This window comes from Argentina silus (assembly GCF_951799395.1).
Source record: "Argentina silus genome assembly, chromosome: Y".
Classification (NCBI taxonomy): Eukaryota; Metazoa; Chordata; class Actinopteri; order Argentiniformes; family Argentinidae; genus Argentina; species Argentina silus.
Genome location: NC_139654.1, coordinates 22,548,700 through 22,576,252, shown reverse-complemented (window position 1 = coordinate 22,576,252; position 27,553 = coordinate 22,548,700). Strand labels below are relative to the sequence as shown.

At 44.1% G+C, this 27,553-nt stretch overlaps 1 protein-coding gene across 2 annotated transcripts; it reads left to right on the top strand.

Moving 5' to 3' along the window:
- Nucleotides 1–1,132: 1,132 nt before the first annotated feature.
- LOC310824272 (FHF complex subunit HOOK interacting protein 2A-like) lies at nucleotides 1,133–27,553 on the top strand. 2 transcript variants are annotated; one of them, XM_083697137.1, is made up of 17 exons: nucleotides 1,133–1,427; nucleotides 4,682–4,760; nucleotides 9,997–10,166; nucleotides 10,283–10,387; nucleotides 15,653–15,775; nucleotides 15,945–16,148; nucleotides 16,275–16,471; nucleotides 16,762–16,876; nucleotides 17,733–17,809; nucleotides 17,955–18,147; nucleotides 19,077–19,240; nucleotides 22,952–23,098; nucleotides 23,208–23,298; nucleotides 24,874–25,014; nucleotides 25,183–25,323; nucleotides 25,603–25,706; nucleotides 25,871–27,553. In XM_083697137.1, exons 1-17 carry the CDS (start codon nucleotides 1,383–1,385, stop codon nucleotides 25,980–25,982), a joined length of 2,208 nt encoding a protein of 735 aa, XP_083553263.1. In that variant the 5' UTR covers nucleotides 1,133–1,382; the 3' UTR covers nucleotides 25,983–27,553. The 2 variants fall into 2 exon arrangements, with proteins under 2 accessions (XP_083553263.1, XP_083553264.1); XM_083697138.1 differs by lacking the exon at nucleotides 4,682–4,760.

Here is a 27,553-nt window from a genome sequence, read left to right as displayed (position 1 = left end):
ATGAAGTGGAAATCCAGCCTGACCCAGTGCCAGTGCAATGTAGCACACCAGAACATCCTAGTTATGAGTAATCAATACTTACCAGTAGTGAATATTCAGCAGACTTAACTGTAAACAATACTTACCAGACAATACTATACAAGTGATACTATTCTTTATTCGTGTGTTCCTCACCAGAAATATGGTTCTTCACTAGTCCTGTGTCCGATACCCAAGTCCTATACAGTGTTTAGTGGCACAATTTTCCACTCTTTTGTGTGATTTTTCTTAAACTTTTTTTGTTTGAATGTTAAATGCATATAATACAGTTTTTGCATTGACAAATTGTGGTGTGGTGTGGTTCATCTTATGGTGTGACACTATATCATTTGGTGTGATATTCAAAATTGTGACAATAAAAGTGATGAATCCTAAAAATCTCAATGGAACACATGGAAAATAGTATCAGCAAGAGTCACAAGCATTTTGTTAGATTGAAAGCAGGGTTTGTCAGAATTGATCTAGAATATATTGAAAGACTGAGGACAGATATCTTACTTTGCGCAATGATTAAGAAAAATAAGACAAAATGTAATGAATTTGCACAAGGAAATTCTGGATCTCAAGATAGTAATGATGAAGAATTATGATAAAGTGAGTTACTTAAGAAAAGTAAACCCCATTTTTTATTTTATAAACATGTCTACCATCCATATACAATTTTGAAAAAGTAATTTTAATCTTTAAAATGTGCTTATTGGTGAAATTACATGTAATTTTACACATACCTATTATATTTGTATGAACTAGACTGTACAGAACTGTAGCGAACGGCGAGGTAGAGTAACCTCTCGCTTACAAACCGGCCGCGCTAGCCACAACACCAAGAGAGTTACCTCCCTTGGCGGAGCTGCTAACGGGCCTTAAACAGGGTCGTTACAGAACTATTTTTCGAAGATTTCAATACTTCTCTGGTACCACTCTACTCACCAACACTTCTAGAATGCATATCAGGTGAGTTTGAATCTAAAGTGATGAAGAATTAAGACTCAGAAATCCTAATTTACATATATTTACATTGACCGGAAGTAGATGGGCGGAGTTCCACTATTGGAGCTCAGAGAACACAGATAAGACGTCGATGCTGAAAAGATAAAAATGTTACTGCTTGGCTAGAAAAGTGCCACGGTGAACAACGCTAGCTAGCCGTCTTATGCGTAGCAACAGTGGTTGTGCTTAGCTAGAGCGGATTGTGCTTGATACTGTTTTATTGTTTCCATTTATTTTCAATCAAAGGGTCATTATATGAAACGTCCAATCTGGATCGCGGCGGCACAAACAGGAAGAAGATAGAGGAATTCTCCAGGTCTGCTCGTGAGAAACTGGTCCAGTCGAAGAACAAAATGTTCTCCAAATTTACATCGATTCTCCAGCACGCAGTAGAGGCGGTGAGTTTTATATTTTATTTAAGAAATAGCTTATGACATGACAAGTCTTTAAACGGTAATGGTTTAGTCGAGGTCGGGAAGAGTAGCCTGCTTGGACGGTTAGAGTTAGCTACCCTAGCCATGTAGTTAACGATTGGTCAGTCTAAATGCTGGAAAAGAATGGAACGTTACAGTTGAGGATCATTGATGGCTTTTATGTTTAGCCTAAACATGTCTGTTTGGAAGTAAATACAAAGTGCATAACATCATTTTATTCTGAATTCACAGAGGTCATACGATGGTCATGAAGCTGAAAGTTTCATTATATTTTTGGTCCATGGATTTGTCCGTCTTGTTTACATTAGCTTGCGCTAGGTAGCTATTGGCCTGCCCTGAAAAGCAGCTAGCTAGCTCTTTTTAGTTCGGTATTGGTGTTAGTTTGGGCGTGTTTTATATTTAGCATGAGTTGATATGATATATTTTACATGTGAGTAACCACATTTAATGCTTTATGGCACCCTCATGGTTTGCTAATTAGCGTGCAACAACATTAAGACAGCCTTCAACTAGCTAGCTGTTCTGTGAACGATCTATGTTCTCTGAGCTTCAATAGTGGAATTACGCCCATCTACTTCCGGTCAGTGTAAATGAGGATTTCTTCAAAGTAAGAGTGCCCAAGTTAAACTTTATTTTGTATTTAAACATGGTAAATGGGAGTCAAGGAACCAGAAAACATATGCTAATCAGCATAACAAATATCAATCATCACCATATAATATTTGGTATAGTATTGCCAAAGAAGGGTGTGTAATTGTTCTTATATCCTAATTGTTATTATTTTGAAATGGTATTGCCCCAGAGTAATGGGCTGTACAGAGCAATTTTTCAAAGATTTCAATTAATCTCTGGAACACTTCTAGAATATGTGAGTTTGGTAAATTTGAATCTAGAGCGATGTCATTGCAAATGTTGCTGGCTATTTACTCCAGCCATAGGCCTTAGAGTACCCAGCTCAAAGAAATGTTTATGAAGAGAAAGACACACACACAGTCGATTTCTTCCATGTTTAATTTCCAACATTAGGACCAAGTGGCCTAGAACTTAGTCATACAAATGGGAACTACACCATTTGCATTACCAATGAATACATTTGATTGGGATACAGGTGGGCCATGTCTCTGATTGGTTACCCTGCAATGAGGTGTGGCAGTTATCTTCACCTGTATAAATAGGTGTTGGGCCTCTATCAACAGTCTTCTGTTGAATATTGCGTAGGCTTACGTCCTCTTGAATACTGCATCTCTGGAGAGAATTCTTCTGCTTCAACCTCAGGTGAGTTGAACTTTGACTTTGTTTTGTTTTTTCCATTATACTTTGTCAACAATTTATTCTTGGAAATGAAACCGGGTGTTTTTTTCTGTTCAATTGTAAACTGATAATTGATTTCAGAAATGTTTTCCAATCTAAGATTTGTTTTAAATTATAAATCAGACAATTATTTATTGTATCTGATTATTGTGATCACTGTCAGTGATTTTCTGGGCCCAGTATTGCAAGTTAATCTAGATCAGAATGATCCAGATCATTTTTTGCTGTCCAGGATGAGATCTGTCTTTTGAGTAGCATAGGGGACATTATCCAGCTCGATATGAAGCTGGATAACAAAAATGTATTCTGATGCAGATTAAATGTTTTGCAAATAGGCTAAATACTTCTAAGCTCTACATTGGGAATACCCAGTTCAGGACCACGGACAGCTAACGTGTAGGTCAGAGCGTGCTGAAACGATTGAACTGAATTTATTACTAATGTGAGGAGTGATGCAAGGGAGTTGGTTTGGAACTGACTTTGTAGCTTCTCTGTGTTCCAAACATACAGAACTAAGGTGGTGTTCAATTGGATTGGTCCAACTGAATGACTATTGTGAGGTGCTAAATTTGAGTCATTAGTAACTAATTACTGATGATGTGATGCAAAGGAGTTGCAACATTTGCAATTACATGGCTTTAGATTCAAACTCACCTGATATGCATTCTAGAAGTGTTACAGAGTAGAGTGGTACCAGAGAAGTATTGAAATCTTTGAGAAATAGTTCTGTACAGTCCAGTTTATACAAATATAATAGACATGTAATTCCACCAATCTATACATTTTGAAGCTCAAAATTACTTTTTCAAAATTGTATATACTTTCTGTTGGGTAATTTGTGCTTATTTCAGCAAAAATAAGAGAACATATTGTGATACCATCACTTTCCATTCATCTCTTGACTCGGAAACCGGACGTCTTAATGGAGCTAGATGGAGCTTATTGAAGCTCAGAGAACACAGATATAAGCATTTGCGTCGTGGCAGCCGCACAGCGATTCGCCAGCCACAATAAGACTTCAGGTTTTCGTGGGGGGGATATAAACTAACTTCTTATAATACTTAGTAAAATCATGTTTAGCCTTGGAAAAATGTTTGTGTAGAGTCTTTGTGTTCCCTATGCAATCTAGAGGAAAGCTTATTGGAGTTTAGAGAGCACAGATCTCCATCACGCGACACTCAAATCTATCTGTGTTCTGTGAACTCCGCTCACTTAGCTCAGGTGGATGTAGATGAGGATTTCTTCTCAATAAAAGTGCCCACGTTAAACTTGTTTAAGCATTTAGAAATACTAAATATGGATAAAGGAACCACTAATTATATGTAACTATACCTGGAAATAAACATGTAATCCTCTCGATGTGTTATTTGTGTTTTTAAGGGTTTGTAATTCTTCTAATATCCTAATGACCCGTATAAAAGACTGCTGCACTAATTGTCCGAACTTGCCGGTTTTTGTTGTTCAGAGATCACATCTATCATCTCATGAAATGATGAGTGTCGCGAGCGAAGCTAACCCTGAACCAGAACGACGACTTGCATGCAGATGTGTTGCTTATGCATAAGGAATCACTTGAACAGTTGGTTATGAACCATACCAGTTATCCTCCCTTACACCTGGTAACTTAGCTGTCGTGTGTTAAAAGGAACTAACTACAAGGCTAAGAATGATCTGTCACACAGTAAAAATAACCGATGATGAGATTCTGTCATTTAAAAAGGTTGTCAACTTCAACTTTAGCAACTGTTATGTACTGTCGCTAAATGTATCAATGTTCCGAAGAAGACTCGCCTGACCCCAGTTAGTAAAAGAAAAAAAAGATGATCCAAGCATACACGTATGAGTGTCTTCTTGTAGTTGTTTTAAATGTAATTATGGTTATATATGAATATAATTTTCTGTTTCAGCTTGCACCGTCACTGCCTCTCCAGGAGGACTTTGTTTATCACTGGAAAGCCATCACACATTACTACATAGAGACATCAGGTTAGACCAATACAGTAATCAATTAAATGTATTTGTATAGCACTTTTCATGCGCACGCACACACAGTGCCCTGCATAAGTAATGGGACAGTGAAGCATGTTTTCTTCTTTTGGCTCTGGACTCCAAAAGCTTGGGCTTGGTAATCAAACAATTACTGAGGTTCGAGTAGAGATTCTCAGTTTTTATTTGATGGTATTTGTGTACATATTGGTTTCACCATTCAGAAATTGCAACCCTTTTTATACACAGGCGCCCTATTTCAGGGTACCTAAAAGTATTGGAAAATTGGCTTGACGGGTGTTTCTTGTAAGTCTCCGTCGCATAATTTGTGCAGGCATAAGAGAGCTGTTCATGTCTGATATTGATTCTAGGCTTTGCATTTCCCTTTGTAGTCTGCTATTGATGTCTGTCAACATGAGGACCAAAGAGACTTCAAGGAAGCCTTTATTAGGCTGGAAGAAACAGAAACAAAACCTTTGGCTTGCCAAAATCAACAGTTAAATTATTAAAAGGAAGGAAAAGCACTGGGGACCTTAGCAATTGCAAACAGGCTGGTAGGCCAAGGAACACTTCTACAGTGGAGAAGAGGGATCCTTTAACAGTTTGCTAAAAAGCCTGCAGAGGTCTGGAAACGGGTATTGTGGTCAGATAAGATGAATATTATCAGGTCCCAGAGTGATTGCAAGTGGAAAGTTTGGAGAAAAAAGGATCTGCCCAAGATTTACACCATACCACCTCATCTGTGAAACATGGTGGAGGGGGTGTTAATGTTGGGGCATGTATAGCTGCCACCTGAACTGGCTAACCTGTCTTTCATTGAATGACCCTTCATCACATAGTAAGACAATGACTCAAAACATACTGCCATAGCAACTAGGGAGTTTTTCAGGGACAAACGTTCTTGACTGACAGATTTAAATCCAATTGAACATACATTTAATTTCCTGATGAGAAGATTTTAAGTAAAAAGAACTCAAAAGAACAATAACGACTGAAGATGGCTGCAGTTCGATTGTCCAAGATGGCGCCGAGTATGGCTGCCGTGCTTCGGGCTCCTGAACAACAATGCAGCTTTTTGCTTATTTTATTGTTACTTTGTGTTATTTTACCTTCTAAAGTAGCCTGCTACCTTAGATATGACAGAGACGCACTACTTCACATGAGAGAATTGGTGACTGCGTACCCAAAACCAGAGTTTTTTCACTGGGACCCGCTGCTCGCTCCAGACGCTGGCCAAACAACAACAATAGCCGGACCACAACAACAGAAGCGCCACCGGCGACGACCGAGAGGCCACAGGGCTGGAGTGCTGATGAAGCTGAGACGCCGCAGAAACAAACCTCCGCTCCCCAGCATTCTGCTAGCGAATGTCCAGTCACTAGACAACAAGCTCTGCGAGCTAAGAGCAAGGATTGCCTTCCAGAGAGAAACAAGAGACTGTAACATCATTTGCTTGACTGAAACCTGGCTTACGGAAAACACACCGGACCAGGCAATTGTTCCTCCGGGGTTCTCCGTATGCCGTGTGGACAGGTCAGCAGAACTTTCTGGACAAAGCAAAGGAGGTGGGGTGTGTTTTATGATCAATAACACTTGGTGCAAACCAGAGAGTGTTCATACCCTTAAGACTTTCTGCTCCCCTGACTTATACCTTAGAACACCTAGCGCTGTTGTGTCGCCCTCACTGGCTACCCTGTGAATTCACTGCCGTTGTGGCAATAGCGGTGTACATTAGACCATTAGCAAACACAAGTACAGCGCTCAGCGAACTTTATGACTTTGACAGCAACACAGAAAACAAGCACCCAGAGGCCGCTCTTATTGTGGTGGGCGATTTCAACCGAGCATCGCTGAAACAAGCAATTCCCAAACTTTACCAACACATCGATGTAAACACGCGTGCCGTAAGTATTCTCGATCACTGCTACACCCCCTTCCACCATGCCTACAAACTCCTCCTTCGACCTCAGTTCGGCAAATCAGACCACTCCTCCATCCTGCTTCTGCCCGCCCACAGACACAAGCTGAAACTCGCTCCACCCATCGTGAGAACAATCCAGGTTTGGTTTAAGGAGACAGAGGCTGTTCTCCAAGATTACCTGGACGACGCGGACTGGGAAATCTACCGCGAGATGAATGACGACATACATGGGTACGCGCAAGGAGTCATGGGATTCATACAACACGGAATACAGGAAGTTGTCCCCACAAAGACTGTACGGCTGTTTCCAAATCAGAAACCATGGATTAATAGCGTAGTCAGAGCCGCACTCACCGCGAGAGATACAGCCTTCAAATCCAGTGACATCACCAACGACAAGAAAGCCCGCTACGACCTCCGCAGAGTGATCAAGGTAGCCAAACGGGGATACAGCAATAAGAGAGTCACAACTATGCAGCAACAACTCACGCAGCATGTGGCAAGGGCAACACACCATCTCAGACTTCAAAGGGAGACCTGGCTTCGCAGCTAGTGAAGCTAGCTCTCTCCTGGACGAGCTGAATAGCTTCTACGCCCGCTTCGAGAACTCCAACGCCACCCCAACAGTGAGGACACACCGCAGACAGCACTGCCAGTGCCCTGGTCATCACCGAAGCAGACGTGCGCAGGCAGTTCAGGCGCGTCAACATCCGCAAAGCGGCCGGACCAGATCCCAGGCCGGGTGATCAAAGTGTGTGCAGCGCAACTGGCTGGTGTGTTGACGGACATATTCAACCTCTCCCTCTCCACAGGAATAGTCCCCTCCTGCTTCAAGTCATCCACCACTGTCCCAGTGCCAAAGAAGAACAAGGTAGCATGCCTAAACGACTGGTGCCCACTTGCACTCACTCCCATCGTGAGCAAATGCTTTGAGAGGCATGTCAAGGCCCAGATCTGCAGCATGCTCCCTCACACCCTGGATCCTCACCAATTTGTCTATAGGCAAAACAGATCCACTGACTACGCCATCGTCACCATGCTCTCACCCACCTGGAGAAGATGATGGGGTTGCTGTTCGTTGACTACAGTTCAGCATTCAACACTATTGTCCCCTCCAGGCTCGACACCAAGCTGAGAAACCTAGGCTTTGTCGGTGTTGAGAGAGAGGTTGTTCTCCTGGCTGTACTGGGCCAGGCGGTTGACCTCTCCTGTAGGCCGACTTCTTGTCGGACCGACGACAGGTGGTGAGAATGGGCTCGAAGACCTCTGCCCCCCAGGGCTGTGTCCTGAGTCCCCTCTACTCCCTGTACACCCACGACTGCGTGGGCACTCATGGCTCCAACTCTGTGATCAAATGGTGATGAGACGGCCTACAGGAGAGAGGTCAACCGCCTGGCCCAGTACAGCCAGGAGAACAACCTCTCTCTCAACACCGACAAGATCAAAGAGCTGGTGGTGGACTTCAGGAAGAAAGGCCGGGAACAGGACCCCATCACCAACAACGGGTCCGCAGTAGAGAGGGTCAACAGCTTTAAGTTCCTTGGTGTCCATATCTCCGACAAGCACACCAATCAGCTGAAAAAGGCACAGCAGCGCCTCTTTCACCTCAGGCGGCTGAGGAAGGTTGGCATGGGGCCCAAGATCCTGTGGACCTTCTACAGGGCCACTACCGAGAGCATCCTGACGGTATGCATCACTGCCTGGCACGGCAACTGCACCGCCCTCAACCGCAAGGCGTTGCAGAAGGTGGTGCGGACAGCTGAGCGCATCAGTGGATGTGAGTTTCCCTCCATCCAGGACATATAGAACAAAAGATGTCAGCAAAGCCCGGAGGATGATCAGGGACCCCAGCCACCCTAACCACAGCCTGTTTGAACTGATGCCGTCCAAAAGACGGAGCCTCAGGGCCAAAACTCAGAGGCTCTCCAACAGCTACTTTCCCCCAGGCCATCAGGCTCATGAACAAGCCTACCCCAAACTCTTCACTCTACCCCCATCACACCCACAGAATGGACTTCACTAGCATACAGTCACTTTAAACAACCACCTCTTACACCATCGGCACAGTGCAATAATAATGACATTCCACTGACCCACTTTTACTTACTATTTATACTGTAAATTGTGTCGTCTATTGTCTGTGTCCAACGATCGTCACTGTCCAACTGTCTCACTTATCTTGTAGTGTGTCACTTATTGTCTTGTCCTTATTTCATTGCACTACTGCGTATTTGTATTATTTGTACTATTTGTATGCTGTATGCTGCATTGTCATGGAACCAAGCCCAAGAATTTTACTCCCTGCACTCGTGTATGAGACGTAACAATAAACTTGAAACTTGAGTTCAGGCCTGGCAGAGCATCATCAGATAAGATACCCAGTGTCTGGTGGGTCAATGGGTCTCAGACTTCAGGCAGTTATTGCATGCAAAGGATTGTCGACTCAATACTAAATATGAGTGTTTAATTTGTCCCATCACTTTTGGGAACCCTGAAACAGGGCCTATGCATAAAAAGTGTTGGTATTTATGTCCACATTGATTTCACCATTCAGAAATTACATCAAATAAAAGCAGAGAATCTCTACTTTAACCGTAAAGTAATTTCATTTCAAATCCAAACTTTGAGTGTCGAACCAAAAGAAGAAAAAATGCTTCACTGTTCCATTACTTGCGCAGGGCACTGTGTGTGTGAAAATACACTCAGAAACACTTTATTAGGAACACCTGTACACCTTCTCGTGGTGTAATGGTGTGGGGAATGTTTTCTTGGCACGCTTTGGGCCCGTTAATACCAATCAATCGTCGCTTGAATGCCACAGCCTATTTGAGTATTGTTGCTGACCATGTGCATCCCTTCATGGCCACAGTTTACCCATCTTCTAATGGCTACTTCCAGCATGATAATGCACCATGTCGCAAAGCAAAAGTCATCTCAAACTGGTTTCATGAACAATAATTTCAGTGTTCTTTAGTGGCCTTCCCAGTCACCGGATCTGAATCCAAGAGAGCACCTATTGGGATGTGGTAGACTGGAGATTCACAGCTTGGAAGTGCACTTGAAAAATCTGCAGGAATTGCGTGATGCAATCATGTCATCATGGACCAGAATCTCAAAGGAATGTTTCCAACTTCTTGTGGAACCAAGAAGAATTGAGGCTGTTACCCAGTATTAGTATAGTGTTCCTAATAAAGTGTTGTGTGTGTCTCTTTTGTTCTTTTGTTTGTTTGTTTTGTACAATTTGGATGTGCAACAATGATGTATTTGCAATTTTCATCTAATGCAATGTTTTGTGTATTGGATTTTTCTGGTCAGATGACAAAGTCCCTGTGACGGACACCAACATCCCATCCCATTTGGAGCAGATGCTGGACATCCTGACGCAGGAGGAAGGGGAGAGGGAGTCTGGCGAGACTGGGCCCTGCATGGAGTATCTACTGCAGCATAACATCCTGGAGACCCTCTACACCCTGGGCAAGGCAGATGTAAGGGAACCCAAATGAACACGTTTGTTTGTTTTCCTTTACACCAAAACATGTTACAGTGAACAGGCACAAGGCCATTTCTAAATCCAGTTGTGATGTTTTTTTGTCTCCATCAGTGCCCTCCTGGAATGAAGCAGCAAGTTCTAAGTTTCTACACCAAGTTACTAGGACGCATTCGCCAGCCTCTACTGCCTCACATCAATGTCCATAGACCTGTACAGGTGAGATCACAGGGGTTTTACTTTGTAAATTATGGCTTTATTATGTAGGTCATTATTATGTAGACCATCATCGTTCAAGATTAGGGAGGATGATTTTTTTTTTTAATGAGTATGGCCTGATTTCTATTACAGCAAAAACTGCATTCATATTCCGTTCACCCAGCTTAATTTAACATTGATAGGTTTAGGCTATTACATACCCAGCCCGGGCATGATGCTAGAATTTTCCCACCCTACACCCATCATGTGGTTGCTACAACCTAGCCTACACATTAAAGTTAACAACGCAGGTGCACAGGAGGAGAGAGAGATTGGAGTTATTAAGGTGATGTGACGCATTCAATACCCGCTTGCACAGTCCTGCCTGGATCTGGCCGGTCTGATCACACACAGTTCCCTTTCATAGCAGCCACATACAGCATCATCACTTTGCTTGTTGTATAATTCCTTCTCATCCACACACTCTTCTCCTCTCACCTTTTCCCTTCTCCTGGGAACTTCAGTTCCACAACAGCTGTCTGTAAAACCAGGTGCAAAAACCTCGCAAATAACTGCTCCACAACATGCACGTTGTCACCATATTAATGAAGTTAAGAAACTGAGAACTAATGCATGTAACCTACAATTCCAACCAATGTTTACAATCACGGAAACAGCAAGCGGTTACACCGACGGGCCCAGGTGGCAATAAATTAATAAAACCGAAAGCTTACCATGAATCGCAGTTCCAGTTGGATAGCCTAGCCAGCTAGCTAACAGAAACAGCATTCCTCTGTGTTTGAGTCAGTCAGGTTGTTGAGGAAGCTAAATTGGCTGCATTAGCTAAGTAAAGTAAGGTAAACTAAGAAGAACAAAATAATATTACAAAAATCTCTCGCTCTCTTTCTGCTCCTTGTCCTTCATTTTAGTTTTTGTATTTCTTTCTCATCTCGCTCTCTCCAAAATGTTGTGCCAGAAAGACACGCACATACAGTCAAGATTCAAGATTCAAGATTTCTTTATTTGTCACGTGCATACAAGTATACAGTGAAATGCAAAAGTGACAGTGCCACAGAGTAGTGCAACAACACAATAAGTTTTAAAATACAATAAAATAAAATAGAAGTACTAAAAAATATACAGTATGGACAGTATAAACAGTATAAACAATATGAACAGTATAGCCAGTAAGCAATATAAATAGCAGATGGATGATTATGTGTGTGCATATGTGTTAGAATGACAGTGCATGTGTGAGTGACTTGAGGGGGGCACTGGTGGGGTCATCGTTGATGATTCTGATGGCATGGGGGAAGAAACTCAGTCTTAGCCTCTCTGTTTTTGCTGCATGACAGCGGAGGCGTTTTCCTGACCGCAGCAGCTGGAACAGTCCATGTTTCGGGTGGTGAGGGTCCTTCATAATCCTGTATGCTCTGGTCCTACACCTCCTGGTGTACAGGACATGGAGAGGGGGGGTTGGAGCTCCCATGGTCTTTTCTGCCAGGCGTACCACCCTTTGCAGAGTTCGCCTGTCCTGGGCCGTGCTGTTACCGTACCAGACGGTGATGTTGCCAGCCAGGATGCTCTCCACAGCTCCAGAGTAGAAGGACTGAAGGATCCTCCGGGAGACTCTGAATTTCCTCAGTTGCCTGAGATGGAACAGGCGCTGCCTTGCCTTTCCCACCAGAGAACTGATGTGGGTAGTCCAGGTCAGGTCTTCTGAGATGTGGACTCCCAGGTATTTAAAACTGCTCACCCTGTCCACAGCAGTCCCTCCGATGTCCAGCGGTGTGTAGGCCCTTAGTTGTTGTGCTCTCCCGAAGTCCACAATCAGCTCTTTTGTCTTGGAGACATTCAGGATGAGACTGTTCTCCTGACACCAGAGTGACAGGTCCGCCACCTCGTCCAGGTAGCCTTTCTCATTGTTATCTGAGATCAGCCCCACCACGACCGTGTCGTCCGCAAACTTGATGATGGAGTTTTCGCTGGACTTAGCCACACAGTCGTGGGTGTACAGGGAGTAGAGGAGGGGACTAAGGACACAGCCCTGGGGGGACCCTGTGCTCAGTGTGAGTGAGCTGGAGGTGTGTCTACCCACCCTGACCACCTGTGGCCTGGCCGTCAGAAAGTCCAGGATCCAGGCACACAGGGGAATGTTCAGTCCTAGACCAATCATCTTATCAGCCAGTCTGGTGGGGACTATGGTGTTGAACGCTGAGCTATAGTCTATAAACAGCATTCTCACATAGCCCCCCTTCTGCCTGTCCAGGTGGGAGAGAGTGGTGTGGAGGACCTGGGAAACTGCATCGTCTGTAGATCTGTTTGGTCTATATGCGAACTGCAGTGGGTCCAGGGTCGGAGGGAGGGAGGAGCAGATGTAATCCTTAATCAGCCTCTCGAAGCACTTCATGACCACTGAGGTTAGAGCCACGGGTCTGTAGTCATTCAAGCAGGCTGGGGAGGTGATCTTGGGCACAGGGACGATAGATGATCTTTTAAAACAGGTGGGAACTACTGAATTAGCTAGCGAGAGGTTGAATATGGTGGTGAACACAGGAGCTAGCTGGTTAGCACAGGTCTTAAGTATTCTCCCAGGTATGCCATCTGGGCCAGCAGCTTTCCTTGTATTCACCTTCAGCAGAGCCCTCCTCACGTCGTGTTCCGTCACGGAGAGTGCTTGCTCTGCCCCAGCGTGTGAACTCCCGTCAGCCGCGCTAGCCAGCGCTCTGACGTTGTTGTTGTTAGCCGGCGCGCTAGCGGTGGTGTTGCCAGCCTCAAACCGTGCATAAAAAGAGTTCAGGTCTTCAGCTAGGGAGGCATCTGCACTTCCGGTTGAGGAGGGTGTGTGCCGGTAATCCGTAATAGACCGTAGTCCTCGCCATAGTCCCCTGGTGTCGTTGCTCTCCATCTGCGCCTGCATTCTGTCTGCGTATCTCCTCTTGGCGGCTTTCACCGCCCTCCGCAGTTTGTAGGACTCCGCTTTATACTCCTCCATGCTGCCGGATGCCAGCCCGGAGTTGTAAGCGGCGGTGCGAGCCCTCAGAGCGGCACGGATGGAGCTGTCGACCCAGGGTTTCTGGTTGGGGTAGATCTTTACCGTTGTCGTTGGTACGATGTTATCGGCTAATGTAGAGATGAAGTCCAAGACGGTCTCTGTAAACTCGCTGACATCGCTGGAACTTGATTGAAACATATCCCAGTCGACGTCACTCAGCGCGTCTTGTAGCGCGGCCTCTGATTGGTCGGACCACCGCTTTCCCTCCCTTTTCACGACCGCTACCTGTTGGATCCTCTGTTTGTAAACAGGCATCAACAGAATGGCGCAGTGATCTGATTTCCCAAAGGGAGGGTGGGAAACAGCTTTGTACCCATTCTTAAACTGAGTATAACAATGGTCCAAAGTTCTATCTCCCCTGGTGGCACACTTGATGTGTTGACGGAAGTTAGGCATAACTTTTTTAAGGTTAGCCCGATTGAAATCACCTGTTATTATCATCGCCGCCTCAGGGTGGTTGCTCTGATGCCGGCACAGCGTATCATGTAGGGTCGATAGCGCTGCCTCGGTGTTGGCCTGTGGTGGAATGTAGACGGCCGTGATGATGATTGAGCTGAACTCCCGGGGAAGGTAGAATGGGCGGCATGAGATGGTCAGATGCTCCAGGTCAGCCGAGCAGGACTGAGAAAGCGTCGTTACGTTGTTAGGGTTACACCAGTTGTTGTTGGTCATGAAACAAACTCCACCACCCTTGGATTTGCCGGACTCCTCCGTTCTATCCGCCCGGAAAACAGAGAAGGACTCGGAAGGGCAGATGACTCGGTCCGGTACCAACGAGGTAAGCCATGTCTCTGTTAGACAAAGGATGTTACAGTCTCTTACGTCTCGCTGGAAAGTAATCCTCGCCCTTAGATCATCCATCTTGTTCTCCAGAGACTGGACATTAGCAAGAAGTATGCTAGGCAGAGGTGGACGGTGGGCCTGAGCTCTCAGCCGGTTCCGAATGCCTGCCCGCTTTCCCCGGTGTTTCCTCCTCTTTTTTGGCGCGCTCCCATTGTTGTTATCGTGGGGGGTCCTTCTGATCTCCGCCGGCCACGCCGTGTCGATAGAATAATTATCCAAAATACTTGGTCTTAAGTTGTAGTTTAAATGTAGAAGTGTGTCCTTGTCGTAGGATATCAGTGCCAGTGAGTTTCTCACAATGAGAAAGTTTAGAAAACACATAAAAGCTAAAAAAACGCACATCCTCTGCGGAGCTCTCACAACGGCGACCGGCATCGGCGGCGCCATTTTACATAGAGTCAGTCAGAGAGGACTAGCTAGTGTTATGGAAAATACATTCATAGAACTATTTTCAGGTTATACACTTTCATATGACTGATAGAACTTGTGTAACTACTGTGATTACATTTTCTCTTGCCACACCTCTAAAGTTCTATAGCCATTGTTCCGAGAAGCACTGTATGATTTACCATATGAACAGCGGTAATGTCTGAGGGAGTGGTGAGAGAGAGCAATAATGGGGGGACAGGCGCATCCTGCCGATAGGTGTGAAATGTTGAACAGCGATTAATCAGTAAGAAAGCCTCCCCCATTGTTCATTCTCTCCCGCCCTTTCTCACGTAAGCACAAGCCCATCAGCCGATAGCCTTGTTAGGCGCCTGGCATGATGTTTAAACTGTATAAAAGACGAACCTGATCATTGTCTCTTCAGACTTGTGCTGAACGGACCCCCGGATCTACGCTGGGCTGCTGTTACGCTCTTGTCTGTTGTTTGCAAGCAATAAATACCGGACTCATATATTGTGGCTACTCAGGACTTGTTTCTTGATTCTTACCTCTGAAGAGCTAAAGTACAGAGTGGTAAATCCTAGACTTCCACCACACTAGCCTATAATTGAATGGTCAGGATTTGAAGTTGCCATATTTGGTCTAAGAACCATCCTCGGGAGTTGCACATTTTACAGCTAAAATGCAAATTGAAAAAATATAACACTATGAATCGAGCAGCGAGGAGAGTCTCGAAATTCGTTGTCCTCTTTACCCATTCAGCCTGCAGTCATCATGTTCAATCATTTGGGACCACTGTTGAAATTACTTCTATCTGAGCCTATTTTTTTGGTTTGTGTGAGCTGTTTGAGTGCATTTTGTGCAGCAGAGATTTACAGTTTTTGTAGTTTATTTAATCAAAATTTCTCTTCCTCAATGGACCAGCCTCCACTGGTAGATGTGTAATCTGTACGTTATGCATTATTAGTAACTATGTTCCCTGGTGCTGCAATGTTTCTCAGAAACTAATCTGTCTTTGTGGGGAGATCCTTGCTGCTCCTACAGAGAATGAGGAGATCCAGTTCCTCTGCATTGTCTGTGCCAAACTGAAGCAAGACCCCTACCTGGTCAACTTCTTCCTAGAGGTATGATGTAAATCGGATGAGACCTCTCTGAGAAAGATTTAGATCAGATTTAAATTAGATTTTGCATCGGTGAAACAAACTTTAAAAAGCCACAGAGCATAGTTTAGACAACAGTGTCTCAGAGTGTGTTCCTCAATAGTTAAAGCAGTGTTTTTTTCCTGTTTCACAGAATAAGGTGAGAAGGCCTGAGACAAAGAGTCCTGGTGCAGAATGGATAAGAGAGCACCTCTCTGCTCCAGACACCAGCCAGTCCCAAGCAGAGAGCCTGGGGGCTGAACACACAGAGGAGCCCAGGGCTGCTGCAGCTGCCAGGTCCGCCCCGCCCAACAACTACAACCTGGTCACTTCCCTTCTCAACCTCACCCAGAGCCCGGTAAGTACCAGTGCAGTGTGGAGGTTGGGGGAAGATGGTGTTTGTTTTTTGTGGAAATTGAACTGTGTTGTCTGACTTGTACCTCTATCCATGCTCACTCTGTCTGTCTCTCTCTCTGTCTCCCAGGATGGCAGAATAGTGGTGAAGGCGTGTGAGGGCCTCATGCTGCTGGTCAGTCTGCCTGAGCCTGCTGCGGCCAAGTGTCTGACTGAGAACACTGAGCTCTGTGAGCTCTTGACTGACAGACTGTCAGCCTTCTACAAGGCTCTTCCCCAGTCCATGGACCCCCTGGACATTGAGACAGTGGAGTCAGTCAATTGGGGGTAGAGTTCGCTCCTCAAGCTACCTCGAAATAGCTGCCAGTGAATGAACTGCCAATGGAGAATGGTCAATCAATTAAGTGTAATGATTCATCAATGTTAATCCTGGTTGTCACAGAACACTTAAAATGCAACATTAGAGCCCTAGCCAGAAGCTAAGCGAAGGGCAAACGAAGACATGCTATCAAACACATCCAAGATCTCTACCTGAATTAAGGCGGCATTCTATAACATAGTCTGACATTGATTACAATTTGAGTGTTAATCAGTTATCTGGACCGTGTCTGTTGCAGACTGGATGTATACAACCTGATTGAGGATACTGCCGTCTTTACAGGAAAACGGGCTCTCATCTCCTTTTTGTCCTGGCTTGATTACTGCGACCAGCTAATTAAAGAAGCACAGAAGGTGAGCAGTGACAACACTGACATACCATTCAACATGCTCTTTGTCTAAAGCCAGGCAGACAGTGAACGATTTCACAAATTTGTCGACATTTACATATCCGATGTAAAAGCGGGTCATCTGCGGTGAACTTGATGCCTTGACTCGCACAGTGTGAGTTGGTCAACGACATTGAAAAGAAGATGCGATTACATCCGATTTGAATTCTGACGTCTGACTTTTTGGATTGTGGCTTTTTTCTACTCGTGCAGTGTGAGATGCACTACGGGGCGATTTAGAAAGTCAACCAATGGGAATCCATGAGGCTGTGCACAATGGCGCAACACGCAAGTTACATTTGGACCATACTTATAGAATACTTAAAGTAATAGCTCCATAATATATACTAATTCTCGGTTTGGAACCACGAAATTTAAATAAAACTTTTGGAGCTCTGGCAGGATATGAAACTGCAAAAATGATGACGATTGTTCTTTAGTTCTAATCTTTTTAAAGAATAGACATTCCCTGCTGTCCGTGCCTGGATATTGTGTCCAAATTCTCCTTATGTGTTAAGACTTTTTCTCTGGGTGTGAGAAGACTGGCAATGAACAAACATCATAGGGGAGGTTGAGAGGGGGCTCGTTCGCTTCACTCAGTGTGAGAGCTACCATCAGGTCTGCTCGTGCCGTGTACATTGCATCAAGACAGCATGACATGGAGAGTTTGCGTTGCAGTACGAGACCCTCTCATCGCAGTGTCCGCCTGGCTTAAGACACCATAGAGGCACTTGAAAGAGAGCCAGCCAAGCAGTCATGTATTAGTTTGACTATTTGTCACTTTGTCAGTATTGTTATGTTTCATTGTCTTGTTTCCTCAGACGGCGGCTGCAGTGTTGGCCAAAACAGTGAGAGAGACGTTCTTTGTGTCAATCATGGAGCCCCAACTGATGCAGACGTAAGTTCTATTCAGAATCACCAGGGGAACTCTTATGTGTGTTAATAGTGCCTCTGTGTGTTAATGTGTCTGTGTGGATACCAGAAAGGTTGATGTTGATGTAGTGCTGTATCAGTGATATTGTCCCCTGTGTGTCCCTGTGCAGGTCTGAGGTGGGTATCCTGACCTCCACTGCTCTGTTAAACAGGATCATCCGTCAGGTGACCTCCGAGGCCCTGCTACAGGAGATGGTCTACTTCCTGCTAGGGGAGGAGAGGGGGCCAGAGACCCCTGTCACTGTCACACAGAACCCCCTCAGACACAGACTCATAGAACACTGTGACCACTTATCAGATGAGGTACAGTTCTACACCCTGATACATACACTCTTCTAGCATTTGTTTGATGTAGGACACAACTTCCATTCATTGTGATGCTGCTTGTAATAGAAAGCACACTATTTTTACTGCCACTTTATGGTCTGTTTCTTCTAGGTTTTTAGCCTGTAAAAGAATGGCTTGCTTCTTTGACACACAAATGAGCAATGAATGTGTTCCTCTGACTAGAATTTGAATCAGCAAACCTCTAGTCACAACCTCACTAATGGTGCTTTTCCACCGTCACTTTTGACACTGGTGCTCGGCCCAAAGCCTCAGAGTTTTGTCTTTCCATCTCCAAGAAAGGCCCAAATATAAGCCCAGGGCCATGGCCCAAAGGTCCTACCCTGACCTGTGACCTTGGGGACATTTTTGGGACTTGGGTGGGGTTTGAGGGTAGGCGTGCCATGTGTACTGCGCTCTCCCAGTGTTTGGCTAGGCTAATCGATGGGTCTCCAATTGTTACTGAAGCATGAAAAAGCAATATAAAGTGTTACTTTGTTTTAGAGTCACGTTTAGAAGCATTTATATTCATGGGAAATGTGACTGGGTCATCAGGCTGCATAACTGAACAATCTGTGCTAGTTTTTCGTGTACATTTCCAAACTAAATAAATGCCTCACATTGAACAACACAATTCCTTTGCTTGTTTCAAAGTCAAAGTTACGAGTAGTTGGAGAGTGGAACTCGCCGGGAAGCTCGTTTCAACAATGTCTATGGTTTGCTCCTCCCTGCTCTCCCCAAGTCCTCAGAATCACCCTGGGTGGTCAAAACACAATGCAAAAAAAAAAAAAAAAACAGTGTTTGAGCCCAAAAACATTTTCGAGTGGGACCCGGTCTCTAGTGGAAAAGCGCCATTAGAATCTTACTGTGTGCTTAGAGCAGGCTCTCATTCCCTCGTTCTCATTCAGATCAGCATCATGACCCTGCGTCTGTTTGAGCACCTAATCCAGAAGCCTAACCAGCACATCCTGCACAGCCTAGTGCTGTGTGGCCTGGGGGAGAGGAACTACCTGGAAAACAAGCCCCAGGAGGAGCGGGAGCTGCTGGAGAACGGACAGCCGCATGATGCTGTGTAAGGGCCTCCTCACCTCTCAGAACTGCCATGCATGGGCTCTGGGGATCTGACGTCATGCACAAACACACCCAGTGGAAATAATTCTAATAAATTCTTCATAAACCTTCAAGTGTTCTCAGAATCAGTATTCTTTTATTTGGCCATGTATATTTACACATACAGGAAATTGACTTGGTGAGGTTGGTGCATGGGACATAAAAAACAACATTACTTATATTTGTATTTGTGTATGTATGTATGTGTATATATATATATATGTGTATATATATATATATATGTGTATATATATATATATATATATATATATATATACACACACATACAGTGGGGGAAATAATTATTTGATCCCCTGCTGATTTTGTTAGTTTGCCCGATTACAAAGAAATGAGCGGTCTATAATTTTTATGGTACTTTTATTTTAACAAATAGAGACAGAATATCAACAAAGAAGTCCAGAAAAAACACATAATATAAAGTTATAAATTAATTTGCATTTGATCGAAGGAAATAAGTATTTGATCCCCAAGCAAAACATGACTTAGTACTTGGTGGAGAAACCCTTGCTGGCAAGCACAGAAGTCAGACGTTTCTTATAGTTGGTCACCAGGTTTGCACACATCTCAGGAGGGATTTTGGTCCACTCCTCTTTACAGATCCTCTCCAAATCCTGAAGGTTTCAAGGCTTTTCCTTGGCAACTCGAAGCTTCAGCTCCCTCCACAGATTTTCGATAAGATTAAGGTCTGGAGACTAGCTAGGCCACTCCATGACCTTGGTGTGCTTCTTCTTGAGCCACTCCTTTGTTGCCTTGGCTGTATGTTTTGGGTCATTGTCATGCTGGAAGACCCATCCACGACCCATCCTCAGTGCTCTGGCTGAGGGAAGGAGGTTCTCGTCCAAGATCTTATGGCCCCGTCCATTGGCCCCTCAATGCAGTGAAGTCGTCCTGTACCCTTAGCAGAGAAACAACCCCAAAGCATAATGTTTCCACCTCCGTGTTTGACGGTGGGGATGGTGTTCTTGGGATTGTAGCATTCAGCATTTCTCTCCCTCCAAACACGAAGAGTCGAATTTATGCCAAAGAGTTCAATTTTGGTCTCATCTGACCACATCACCTTCTCCCAAGCCTTCTATGAATCATTTAGGTGTTCATTGGCAAACTTCAGATGGGCCTGTACATGTGCCTTCTTGAGCAGGGGGACCTTGCGGGCACTGCAGGATTTCAATCCGTTACGGTGTAGTGTGTTACCAATGGTTTTCTTGGTGACTGTGGTCCCAGCTGCCTTGAGATCATTACCAAGCTCCTCCCGTGTAGTTCTGGGCTGATCCCTCACCCTTCTCATGATCATCCTTACCCCACGAGGCAAGATCTTGCATGGAGCTCCAGGCCGAGGGCGATTGATGGTTATTTTGTATTTCTTCCATTTTCTAATAATTGCACCAACAGTTGTCTCCTTCTCACCAAGCTTCTTGCTGATGGTCTTGTAGCCCATTCCAGCCTTGTGCAGGTCTACAACTCTTACCCTGATGTCCTTTGAATGTTCTTTGGTCTTGCCCATGGTGGTGGAGAGGTTGGAATGGAAGAGATTGATTCTATTGACAGGTGTCTTTTATACCCATAACAAGCAGAGATTAGGAGTACTTTTCCTAAAGTGACAGGACTAAACTGTGTGCCTCATGGGCATATAACCGGTCTGTATGAGCCAGAATTGTTGCTGGTTTGTAGGGGATCAAATACTTATTTCCTTCGATCAAATGCAAATTAATTTATAACTTTATATAATGTGTTTTTTCTGGACTTCTTTGTTGATATTCTGTCTCTATTTGTTAAACTAAAAGTACCATAAAAATTATAGACCGCTCATTTCTTTGTAATCGGGCAAACTAACAAAATCAGCAGGGGATCAAATAATTATTTCCCCCACTGTATATATACACACACACACACTCACCGGCCACTTTATTAGGTACACCCTGCTAGTACCGGGTTGGACCCCCTTTTGCCTTCAGAACTGCCTTAATTCTTTGTGGCATAGATTCAACAAGGTGCTGGAAACATTCCTCAGAGATTTTGGTCCATATTGACATGTTAGCATCACGCAGTTGCTGCAGATTTGTCGGCTGCACATCCATGATGCGAATCTCCCGTTCCACCACATCCCAAAGGTGCTCTATTGGATTGAGATCTGGTGACTGTGGAAGCCATTGGAGTACAGTGAACTCATTGTCATGTTCAAGAAACCAGTTTGAGATGATGTGAGCTTTGTGACATGACGCGTTATTCTGCTGGAAGTAGCCATCAGAAGATGGGTACACTGTGGTCATAAAGGGATGGACATGGTCAGCAACAATACTCAGGTAGGCTGTGGCGTTTAAACGATGCTCAATTGGTACTAAGGGGGGCCCTAAGTGTTCCAAGGAAATATCCCCCACACCATTACACCACCACCACCACCAACCTTTGAGTTACTGTTTCTTTCTATCATCTCGAACCAGTCTGGCCATTCTCCTCTGACCTCTGGCATCAACATTTCGTCCAGAGAACTGCCGCTCACTCTATTTTCTCTTTTTCGGACCATTCTCTGTAAACCCTAGAGATGGTTGTGCATGAAAATCCCAGTAGATCAGCAGTTTCTGAAATACTCAGACCAGCCCGTCTGGCACCAACAACCATGCCACGTTCAAAGTCACTTAAATCACCTTTCTTCCCCGTTCTGATGCTCGGTTTGAACTTCAGCAGGTCGACCATGTCTACATGCCTAAATGCATTGAGTTGCTGCCATGTGATTGGCTGATTAGATATTTGCGTTAACAAGCAGTTGAATAGGTGTACCTAATGAAGTGGCCTGTGTGTGTGTGTATATGTATATGTATATGTGTGTATATATATATATATAAGCAAAATATTAACAAACATTTTACAAAAAGCCAAATATTCACAAAATAGCAAAAACAACATTTACCAAATAGAACAATAAAACTATAAATGATGCAGGCTGTGTGAGGCTAGAGGCTGTGAAATGGGTATGGGGCATGTACACTATAAATTAGAATAAATGTAAATAAATATAAATTACACTGTCAGTGCATTGTGTGTGACAGGGTGGGGTGGGGTGGGGTGCAAGTCCCAGAGTCAGTGAGAGGCAGGGAGCTTGTTTGTGAGCCCCACTGGTTTTGGTCTTGATTGACCGGAACCTTTTGTCGGATGGAAGTTTATGGAAGAGGTGGTGACCAGGACAGGAAGGATCAGCTATGATCTTTCCTGCTCTCTTACTGGTCCTGGAGTGGAACAGGTCCAGGAGAGATGGCAAGTTGCAGCCGATGACCTTCTCGGTTGACCGAATGGTCCGCTGCAGTCAGCATTCTCCCTCACACCATCAACAATACCTCAGTCAAGCATTCTATTTGTGCCCATATCCTTGAACTATGAATAAATATGAAAGAATGGCAAGCACTACAACTGCAAATATCATTCCATTGTATTAAGGAATAGAGGACATCATGGAATTGTAAAATGTCAAAGTTAATTTGAGTGATTCAGCAGTTTGCTGGGAAAAAGCCTCCCACCCTGTCAAACACAAACACTTTGGCAAGAACTCATCCCTTTAACTGTGTATTAAGTTTTCTTAGTAAATTAATTCTTGATTTATAATCATTTATGATACTTGTATAAGCAGTAAATGTTGATATATATTCATCTGTTTTTCCAGCGACCTTGAGGAAGACCCACTGTTTGCTGACAACCCCTCTCCAGACAATAGGCTCTCCAGCCCTGATTGGTGTAGCTCCTCAACACCACAGAGCCCACACCATACAAACACTGATGGGAAGACAGAGGTTCACAAGATTGTAAACAGGTGTCCAACAATTGTGGCCATTTGTTTGTAGTTTACATCTTAAGTTAAATACCTCAACCTTTTTCAGGAAGTAAGATTAATATAATTAATAATATTGTGTTTTCTGCAGTTTCCTATGTTTGGTGCCTGATGAGGCTAAATCCTCTTCTCATGTGGAGGGCACAGGCTATGACACCTACCTGAGAGATGCACACAAACAGGTGAGCTCTCCCCATGGCTCTCTCCTTCTATCCCTAACCCATATACAGTCATGGCCAAAAATATGGCACCCCTGCACTTCTTTCAGATGATGCACCACTTCTCCCAGACAATTGTTGCAATTCCAAATGCTTTGGTATTCACATGTTTATTTATTTTGTTTGCATTAGAACAACACAAAAAAGCAGAGAAAAAAAGCCAAATTTGATATTATTCCACATGGAACTCCAAAAATGGACTGGACACAATTATTGACACCCTCAGCTTAATATTTGGTAGCACACCCTTTGGAAAAAAATAACTGAAATCATTCGCTTCCTGTAACCATGAATGAGTTTCTTACACCTCTCTACTGGAATTTTGGACCACTCTTTATTTGCCAACTGCTCCAGGTCTCTCAGTTTTGAAGGGTGCCTTCTCCTGGGAGAGCTGGGAGACCCAGCTTTCTGACACTGGGCCCTACATTGCGCTCCAAAATTCTTTGGTAGTCTTCAGATTTCATGATGCAATGCACACAGTCAAGGCATCCGGTGCCAGAAGCAGCAAAGCAACCCCAAAACATCAGTGAACCTCCACCATGTTTGATCGTAGGGGCTGTGTTCTTTTCTTTGAAGGCCTAATTTCGTTTTCTGTGCTTTACCAAAAAGCTCTATTTTGGTCTCATCTGTCCACAGGACGTTCTCCCAGAAGGATTTTGGCTTCCTCAGGTAAGTTTTAGCAAACTCCAGTCTGGCTTTTTTATGTCTCTGTGTCAGCAGTGGGGTCCTCCTGGGTCTCCTACCATAGCGTCCCATTTCATTCAGATGGCGACGGATAGTGTGACCTGACACTGTTGTACCCTGTGTCTGCAGGTCAGCTTGAATTTGTTGATCAAGGTTCTTTATCTACCATTCCAACAATCCTTCGTTGCAATCTTTCATAAATTCTTCTCTTCCATCCATGTCCAGGGAGGTTAGCTACAGTGCCATGGGCTGTGAACTTCTTGATGACGTTGCGCACAGTGGACACAGGAACATTAAGATCTCTGGGGATGGATTTGTAGCCTTGAGATTGTCCATGCTTTTCCACAATTTTGGTTCTCAAATCCTCTGACAATTCTTTGCTCTTCTTTCTTTTCTCCATGCTTAGTGTGGTACACACAACACAAAGGTTGAGTCAACTTTTCTCCATTTAAACTGGTTGCAAGTGTGATTTCCATATTGCCAGCACCTGTTACTTGCCACAGCTGAGTTTAAATACAAATTAAAGGAGTATCACATGCTTAATTTCCAATTATTTCTAACAATTTTGAAAAGGTGGCAATCATTTTGTCCAGTCCATTTTTGGAGTTCCATGTGGAATGATATCAGATTTGGCTTTTTTTCTCTGCTTTTTTTGTGTTGTTCTAATGCAAACAAAATAAATAAACATGTGAATACCAAAGCATTTGGAATTGCAACAATTGTCTGGGAGAAGTGGTGCATTATCTGAAAGAAGTGCAGGGGTGCCAATATTTTTGGCCATGACTGTAGCTAGTTTGTACCTAACACTGGTACACTGCATCACCTGCTCAATATTGTCATTGTGTGTCTCCTCAGTTCAAGGACTACTGTGGGGTCTGCCTGAGATGGGACTGGCGCGGCACCCCCAAGGCCATAGGGAAGTATAACCTGGACAGTCCCTTTGAGGGCCACTTCCTCAAGGTCCTCTTTGATAGGATGGGATGCATCCTGGATCAGGTGAGTTTCAAGTCATAGTCTATCCATATGCTTTGTCTATGGAAATGATCTCTGTTCAGGGGGCGCAGAGTTGATTTATGAGAACACATTAGTAATTTAAGGTATATGGTGATACAATTAGATTTATCCTGGTGTGTATGAGCTTATTGTCCCCTCCTTTTCCTCTAGCCTTACGATGTGAACCTGCAGGTGACCTCAGTGCTGTCCAAGCTGTCTCTGTTACCTCACCCACACATGCATGAGTACCTGCTGGATCCCTACATGAACCTGGCCCCTGGCTGCAGGTCTCTGTTCTCTGTCATCGTCAGGGTACGTCTCTGACCTGCACCACAGCTTTACACATCCATCACCGTCACACATGATTCTGGCCAGCCTATGGACATAAAGTCCATCAATTACTGTTTGAAAAAAAGCTCAATAAACTAGATGCTAGAACGTGACTGTTCAATACATTTTAGTGTGAAAGTAAATATCTACAGGATGACTTTGCTATAGTTTACACAGAGGATAATTGTGCCTATGCTCTGAACACTTACAGTAATTCTGCCTGTGTGTACTGCAACATTACTACACTTGTCACTCTGTCAGGTGGTTGGGGACCTCATGTTGAGGATTCAGCGCATCCCAGACTTTACACCCAAACTCCTGCTAGTGAGAAAGAGACTGCTTGGTCTGGAACCAGAGTGCCTAAAGTAAGTACTGTACCTCAATTAAAGTTTTCTACTTCGCTCTCTTCCAAAGTTACCAACATAGCTTTTGCTTAAAATGTCCAGGTAAATGTTTCCAAAATGATAGTGAGATGTGTTAAATAGTGAACATGTTGATGTTTGACACAGTGTCTCTCTTGCCTGTGTAGCATTGACCACATGACCCTGCTGGAGGGGGTGATAGTACTGGAGGAGTTCTGTAAAGAGCTGGCTGCTATTGCGTTTGTCAAGTTCCACGCATCTGCCTCCCCCTCCCCCTAACTATCATGATCAGGCATGCAGTTCAGGACTGGCCCCTCTGGGAACTGACTGGGAGGCACAGGAGGATCAACACCCAGCCCTACCCACTGTGCACAGAACACATCAGGAGGTAGACCCCAGGCTTTTCAGGAGGAGGGGGATGTTGGATGCAGTAGGAGAGGGGACATCCTCTGGACTGTTGAGCTGGGCAGGGCATAGTCCCTGCATGCTCCCTCTCTTTCTCTCTCCCTCAGTCTTTGTCTTTCTCGTCAGCCCCTTACTATGTATGTCATAGAGAAAAAGGTATACAGTTAGGTCCGGAAATATTTGGACAGTGACACCATTTTCATAATTTTGGCTCTGTACGCCACCACAATGGATTTGAAATGAAACAATCGAGATGCAATTGAAGGGCAGACTTTCAGTTTTAATTCAAGGGGTTGAACAGAAATATCGTATGAAACGTTTAGGAATTGCAACCATTTTTATACACAGGCCCCCATTTTCAGGGGCTCAAAAGTAATTGGACAAATTAACATAATCATAAATAAAATGTTCATTTTTAATACTTTGTCGAGAATCCTTTGCAGGTAATGACGGCCTGAAGTCTGGAACCCATGGACATCACCAAATGCTGGGTTTCCTCCTTTGTGATGCTTTGCCAAGCCTTTACTGTCTTCAGTTGTGGTTTGTTCGTGGGTCTTTCTGCCTTTTAGTTTTGTCTTCAGCAAGAGAAATGCATGCTCAATTGGGTTGAGATCAGGTGATTGATTCGGCCATTGCAGAATATTCCACTTCTTTGCTTTAAAACTCCTGGATTGCTTTCGCAGTATGTTTTGGGTCATTGTCCATCTGTACTGTGAAGCGCCGTCCAATCAACTTTGCTGAATTTGGCTGAGTCCGAGCAGACAGTATATCCCTAAACACTTCAGAATTCATCCGGCTGCTTCTGTCTTCTGTCACAACATCAATAAACACTAGTGACCCAGTGCCATTGGAAGCCATGCATGCCCATGCCATCACACTGCCTCCACCGTGTTTTATAGATGATGTGGTATGCTTCGGATCATGAGCAGTTCCAAGCCTTCTCCATACTTTTTTCTTCCCTTCATTCTGGTTCAGGTTGATCTTAGTTTCATCTGTCCAAAAAATGCTGTTCCAGAACAGGGCTGTTATTGCATGCAAAGGATTGTCGACCAAATACTTAACATGAGTGCTTAATTTGGACATTTGATAATTCTGTCGCATCACTTTTGGTGGTCTAAAAAAGGGGGACTATCTCTAAAAAGTGTTGTAATTTCTGAAGAGTGAAACCAATATGTACACAAATACCATCATATAAAAGCTGATAATCTCTATTTTAACCTCATAGTAATTGTTTGATTTCAAATCCAAACATTAGGAGTGTAGACCCAAAAGAAGAAAGAAATATTCACTGTCCCGTTACTTACACAGGGCAATGTATATACATGAACATATACTTACATACACAAGGGTTTGTGTGGAGTACGCCCTTGTGTGCGTTTATACTTGAGATGCACACTGGGGTGTAGTATGAAATTCTGTTGAAAGGCATCAATAAATAGAGTCTG

Coding starts and splice junctions, on each gene's coding strand:
- LOC310824272 (XM_083697137.1), top strand. CDS start 1,383: ATGTTCTCCAAATTTACATCGATTCTCCAGCACGCAGTAGAGGCG. Junction 15,776..15,944: donor TGGTCAACTTCTTCCTAGAG/GTATGATGTAAA, acceptor CCTGTTTCACAG/AATAAGGTGAGAAGGCCTGA. Junction 23,099..23,207: donor GTTCACAAGATTGTAAACAG/GTGTCCAACAAT, acceptor TGTTTTCTGCAG/TTTCCTATGTTTGGTGCCTG.